This window comes from Episyrphus balteatus, chromosome 3, assembly GCF_945859705.1.
Source record: "Episyrphus balteatus chromosome 3, idEpiBalt1.1, whole genome shotgun sequence".
Lineage (NCBI taxonomy): Eukaryota > Metazoa > Arthropoda > Insecta > Diptera > Syrphidae > Episyrphus > Episyrphus balteatus.
The window spans coordinates 83337057-83343268 of NC_079136.1; the positions used below are offsets into that span (position 1 = coordinate 83337057).

Consider the following 6212-nt stretch of genomic DNA (forward strand, 5'->3'; position numbering starts at 1 on the left):
AGCTGGACTTGTTCAGCGAATAAAAGGGAGCAATAAAAAAAGTGTAACTCACGCAGGAAAAGTTTATGGTGGGTTCAGCGAATATTATTATTCGATTTGACGATGTTATTAAAGAGCGTTATAAAATAAAATAAAATGATAGTTATAAAATTTTTGATTTCCAACTTGCTTTCATCGCAAGCTGAAATTTAAAACTAAGAAGGGCGCCAGCAATTTTTTTTTGGAAAGGAAATTACAAACCATCGGAGTCTTAACTACGACGCGACGGTGGAAAACTAAATGAAAGATTTAAATTATTTGTCTACTGGAGAGAATTCAGACCCATTTCCTGAAACGAAACTTAAAAATATTCAAGTTGAACATAAAATCTTATTCTCTACTTTTTTCCTCTGCGTAAGCTGTCACATAAGGTTTTATGTAGATTTTAAATCTTTAAGTTTGGTTTCAGCAAACAGCTCTTAGAGAATTTAGCAATAAAGTAGGGTTTGAAGCTAAAATCTTTTCAACCAATGAGAACAAAGATTTTCGATTAGCATTCAAGCTAACAGGGTCGCGTGTGTCCCACAATTTATCAAACTAACAAAAGCCAGTGGATTTTAAAAGAAAAGGTTTTCAAAATTCAACAAAAATACAACGAAATCCAACACAAAAATAAAATATAAATATACTACTTATCTTTTTTTCTCTGGATTTCACCAGTCTGTCAGCTTTTATCCCTGATTGTCTTTTCAAAAACAAATTTTATCACTCACTAAATTTGAATTTTTGAATTTTTAATTTTTGAAAACCACAATTAAATAAAATCCACGACTAGGGTCGCACGTACTTGCTCTTATGGTAAAAGTAGCTCTAATGTTTAAGCTTTTTATTGAAAAAAATTTAAAATTTGATTTGTTAAGGAATTTCAAAAGTACCTACATAATTAAAAAAAAAAACTGTTTTTATAATTTATTAAACACCGTTTTAAGTGATCTTTCAAACAAAACCAAGTATATGCCATTTGATTTCTTGTATAAATATGTATTTTTAGGAAAAAAAAATCGAAAAATAATTTGTTATGTATCTACCTACATAATGTAGGATGTATGAAAATTTTTTTAAATTTCGATAAAATTCATCAACAAAAAAATTAAATATTTTTTAAATATCCAAAAACATTTTTTTTAAATTTGTATATAACTTCTTTTACAAATTAGGTGACTTTTCTTATATTTAAAATAATTTTTTTTTATGGTAGCCTTAAAGTCAATATTTATTTTATTTGTATCTTTTATTTTTGGCGCAACGTTTCAAAATATTTACTTAATTTGTAAAAGTCTTTCATAAATAGGAAAGATCGTTTACGAGAAATTCGAAAATAAAATAAAAAAAAGGTACCGTTAATATTGGTACAAAAAATATTTTTATTCCAAAAGAAGGCTCTTATGTGTATCACTACACGCACAAATTTTAGTCAAAATCGTTCGAGCCGTTTTAGAAAAAAAATTAACTTTTCTATTTCCGTTATATGACAGTTCTGATTTTTTTTTTCTAAACTTGCCCTGTGTATTTGGTGAGTAAAAAAAAAAACTTAAATGCCGAGATTAAATTCTTCGTACTTTATAATTTTTCTACTACTGCATATTTTTTTTTTTTCATCTTTAACAAAAATATATTGTTATGTTGGGCCTTCGGCCATACTCAAAATTGAGTGTCTTCAGCAACCGCGGGAATCAGATGTTGCCCGTGCTTTTGTTCGGATACGACTCTAGTTTTCCATTGTACTAGAACACACTGGTCCAATTTTTATAGTTAATACGAGACCACCTGTCATCCAATTTTTGTTGGGTAAATAATTTTGGTTCGACCTCATTTCGGGAACCATAGTTGCCCTTATCTTTCTCAGTAAATTGAAGGAATTACCTGTAAAACAGTCGGGGAGAAAGGGACACCAAGGCTAGTCATTGTTTTAGTAAATTTTACCGTAACAAGATATATTTGTTTTGGGTCATGCTTAACTTATCTTATCTGTTTACTCTATTGTTTTTTTTGTGTGCTTTTTTTGAAAGGCCCACATTAAGTGAATAATTGGTAAAATGTGTGAAAAAATTGATTGATAAGTGATATAACCAGGAAGAAATCATTCTGAATAGGTAGATTGTTATGCTAAGAAACCAAGTCCAAAATAAAACGTAAATTAAATACGTTAAAGCTTTCAATTTCTCTCGAAAAAACACCCTTTTACTTTATACCCCTTGGCTTTCACTGTGTTTCTACACTAGTTCCAAATAATCCAATTTCTTTCAAAAATTAGTATCTTCTCACGTAAAAAATAAAATAATAAAAATTTGCATTAATCATTTTAATCACAATGGAAACAACAGTTCAAATTATATTTCAATTAAAATATCAAAGCCTAAAAGTTGGCAACAAATACTTCATTTCTTAACAGCATTGTAAATCCACCACAAAGTATAGCACTGCGTATAAACAATTTCAGTTTGAAAATGATTTTGTTTGTTCAATTTACAATGCATCAAAATCAAAATGCCCAATCAGATACCAAAAGAAAGATCTTTGAAGGTTTATTAATAAATGAAAACTAAAAATTCCTTTGTGATCTGGTTGCTCAGTAATGTGCAATAAAAATACATATTTGGATGCAAATAACTCAGCAACCAGACCTCCAAGAAGCTTTTTGTTTTCAGCTATAAATAGAGCTTAAAAAGACCTTTCTTATGATGTATCAATTTTGTTAAGAGAAAAAAATATTGCCCCAGAGTCCCGGCACACAGTGCTGCCTTTGGTGCTTTTAGTGTCAAGATACTAGTGTGGAGAATACGAACATTTTTTTAAATTCAAAATGACGGCTCTAAAATGACAGACAGATCAAGATTTAAATAGATATTATTTTTAAAACACTTGGCTAAATGCATGTCAAAAAAGTCTTTGATCTTGAATTTAGACAAAACGGTTCATATTTAATAAAATTAGTAAAATGCACTTTAAAACCTCTTATATCGCTATTTCATGAATTCTCTTAAAAGAAATTTGACAACTCTCTAATTTATTTTGATAAACCTTAAAATAAGATGGTGCGCACTTTAAATCCCATCTTCTTAATACAATATGATTTCCGCTTAAAATATTTGGAATCCGCTTAAATTCTGTTAAATTTCACTTCATTTCATCTTCCGCCGACTAAAAATTAAAAATAAAAGTCAGACTTCAGCTTCAGTTGTAGTTTGTCATACTTTTTTTTCCAATAGTGAGATCTAAAATAAAATCATTTTCCTATTAAATTAAGTTGATTTCTTTTAAATTTCCATATTTCAGAAATTGAGAAGATTTTTCCGCTAAATTTAAGATGGAAGTCATTCAGAAATCCGCTTAATTTAGAACAGAATCCGCTTGTTTTTATGTGGTATTTTTTCTCCGTGTGGTAGTAAACATTTTTGAATTTTTCTTTCGCTATAATTTGAGGAATTAACAAAAAAACAACAATTTTTGGTTAAATTAAAAATTTTTTATAGGTATATATTAAATAAAATTAATTCGCCTTCTCCTTTACTTTGCTATCTTTCCTTCCGATCAAAGTCTTGATCAACTTATATAAAACGAAAATTACTAACAATACAATCAATAAAATACCACCAATTAATATCGAAAGAGCATCTACGTTATGATACTGAATAAAACTCAGATCTTGTCCGGCATTGTGAAGATGTGGGGCACCCTTATGCTTGGCAATAAATTCCACCCAATATGTAGCCAATTCCATTGGTTGCAATGGCTTATCACGATACAATTGCGAAACTTCTTTCGCCTTCTTTGTGTACTTTGGATTGTTTAACATTTCATTAATTGCCTCTGTAAAGACTTTTTTATTGAGCTTTGTATAATCCAAAGCAATGCCATATCCTTCAGCAGCCGAACGTGCCGTATTCATGAACTGATCAGCAAACATGGGTATTCCAATAATTGGTTTTCCAACATAGATCGTTTCGAATGTGCTCAGCAAACCCCCGTGGGTAATGAAAATCTTAACATTTGGATGAGCCAGAACTTCCTGTTGAGGGAACCAATCTTTGATCATTACATTTTCACTTTTTCCAGGCAAATTTGTGTCTTCAAACTTCCATAATACGCGTTGCTTAAGTGATTTGAATGTTCCAAGGATAGCTTCTCGTATTTCAATCGACATCGAAGAGCTTTTCATTCCTGATCCCATCGAAAAGTAAATAGCTCCATCTTTTGCATCGTCCAAGAACTTTTTTATTCCATCAGGAAGTTCTGTCTTTTGGCTTTGATTGATATGAATTCCTCCAACTTCTATCATATTCGGCACATATGGCCTTGATTGACCCAACGACACATGTGAATTCAACAAAATCAATGCTGTATTTTTTCGTATTTTATCCAAACCCAATTTAGAATTTGGAAAATATCTATTGAAAAGATTTTCTTGAATTGGCAGAAAATCGAAATTATAAAAATAGTATTCGATTGATTTGTAAATGAGGTTCTGAATACGTTCTGACAGAGACATGTGTTGGCCAAATGGAAGAAGTTCACTTGGTATATATGACGGAGGAGATGGCGATCCAACCAGTTCGGTATTCCATAGATAAGCACCGAATGTACTCAAGCCAATTAAAGGTGCATTGAAGTGTTCAGCAATGCCAAAGAGAGCATCGTTTACAAAAACCTCGCATATGACAGCGTCAAATTTTTCATCGGATGCTAGCAATTTTTGTACGGATGGTTCAGATAAAGTGCTATTTGTTATAACCATTCCAAGGCCATACACTTCTTTAATAGAGTCAATGAAAGTATTATCTCGCATATTAACTGTATTGTTCGATCGATCTGAAAAAAATAAATATTAAATTGAGTAGGTGTTCATTACTTTTTTTCATTTGTAAAAAGGAAACCAGGGGCCCAACTCCGCAAGAGTAAATTCCTCTGTGTACACTAAAAAATATTGCCTTAATAAACAAGAGAAAAACTCACAAAAAAACTCACTCTTGAGGAATTGGGCGCCTGCCGCCCGATTCAGATTTTGTCGTTTTCCCAACATTTTTCCAAAGTGGACTTATTCTGTTCTTGCAACTGATGATTCAAATATGAGGTGATATCTTATAGTACTTTTACAGTACTTTCTCATTTAACCATGGTGATTCCCACAAATTAAATTACTTGTTTTCCATAGTCCACCCTTAGTTCAAAAATTATGACAAAAAAAACTCTTTTCAAATTACAAACCTTTTAAAAATTTTTAAACTTAGGGTGAACTAACGAAAAAAGGATGTAATTTGTTGAAATTGCCATGTAATGTGAGAAACAGGACAATTTTTACACTGAAAAAAAAACAAAAACAAATTTTGATTTTTAAGAGGTTGGTAATCTAATTTGTTAGAATTACCATGGTTAATTGGGAAAGTAATAAAAAAGTACCTATTATTCATATGTACAGAAAAAGAAATCACCTCACACAAGATTTTATATTTGTTTTTACTTTTGAAAAAAGTTTGGATAGATTATACTAAGCATGTAGCTTTTCTAGGTGGCGCAAACCAAAAATATCAGTGATTTTTACACTTGAAAAAATATCTTTATTTTGTGGTTTTTAAATTGAAATAAAACTAATCAATCAGCTTCTTAACATGAATGTTATATGTGTTATATGGACTACTTTCAAATCAAGTAAGAATTCTAAGTAAAATTAATAACATTTGAGGCGCAATGCCCACATCAGTAGATTTTTTACTTGTTTTAAATTAGTTATAATTTTTTTTTTGAGGTGAATAAAGCTTCTATAATTTTTAAACTTAGGTTAGGATAGCGAAAATAAAAGTTGGGCTAGCCTTGGCGTTGGGCAAACAAACTACGGATTTTATGTTAAAACTAGTTTCACAAATATACTGATTTAAATTAAATTGATATAATTTTACCTTTAAAAATGTCCAAAACTTTGGACGTTACAACATCGTGATAATTGTTCAGTGGTTTCTTTTGTGGAAATGGAGAAATAACTGTAACTTGATGTCCTTTCTCAGCTAGTCCTTTCATTAAAGAGCTTCCGATGAAAAAATGAGATTTCAACATTGAAGGAAATATTCCAAGAATTTTATAAGTGTTTGCTCCACCAATTATTGCTATAAATAGCAAAACGGTACCCCAAAATAATTTTATACTTTTCATTTTAATAGATTTACTACGAAAAATTCAAA

The 6212-nt window shown here is 30.3% G+C and overlaps 1 protein-coding gene across 1 annotated transcript; it reads right to left on the reverse strand.

The window, feature by feature from the left end:
- Positions 1 to 3391: 3391 nt before the first annotated feature.
- On the reverse strand, positions 3392 to 6212 carry LOC129916260 (UDP-glycosyltransferase UGT5-like). The gene is made up of 2 exons (XM_055996108.1): positions 5934 to 6212; positions 3392 to 4848 (listed from the first exon to the last, which is right to left on the reverse strand). Exons 1-2 carry the CDS (start codon positions 6181 to 6183, stop codon positions 3530 to 3532), a joined length of 1569 nt encoding a protein of 522 aa, XP_055852083.1. The 5' UTR covers positions 6184 to 6212; the 3' UTR covers positions 3392 to 3529.

What these genes read in the sequence shown, in the direction of transcription:
- LOC129916260 (XM_055996108.1), bottom strand. Translation starts at nt 6,183, where the DNA reads ATGAAAAGTATAAAATTATTTTGGGGTACCGTTTTGCTATTTATAGCA. An exon ending in AGTTTTGGACATTTTTAAAG is followed by an intron (nt 4,849 to 5,933) that starts GTAAAATTATAT and finishes TATTTTTTTCAG; the next exon opens with ATCGATCGAACAATACAGTT.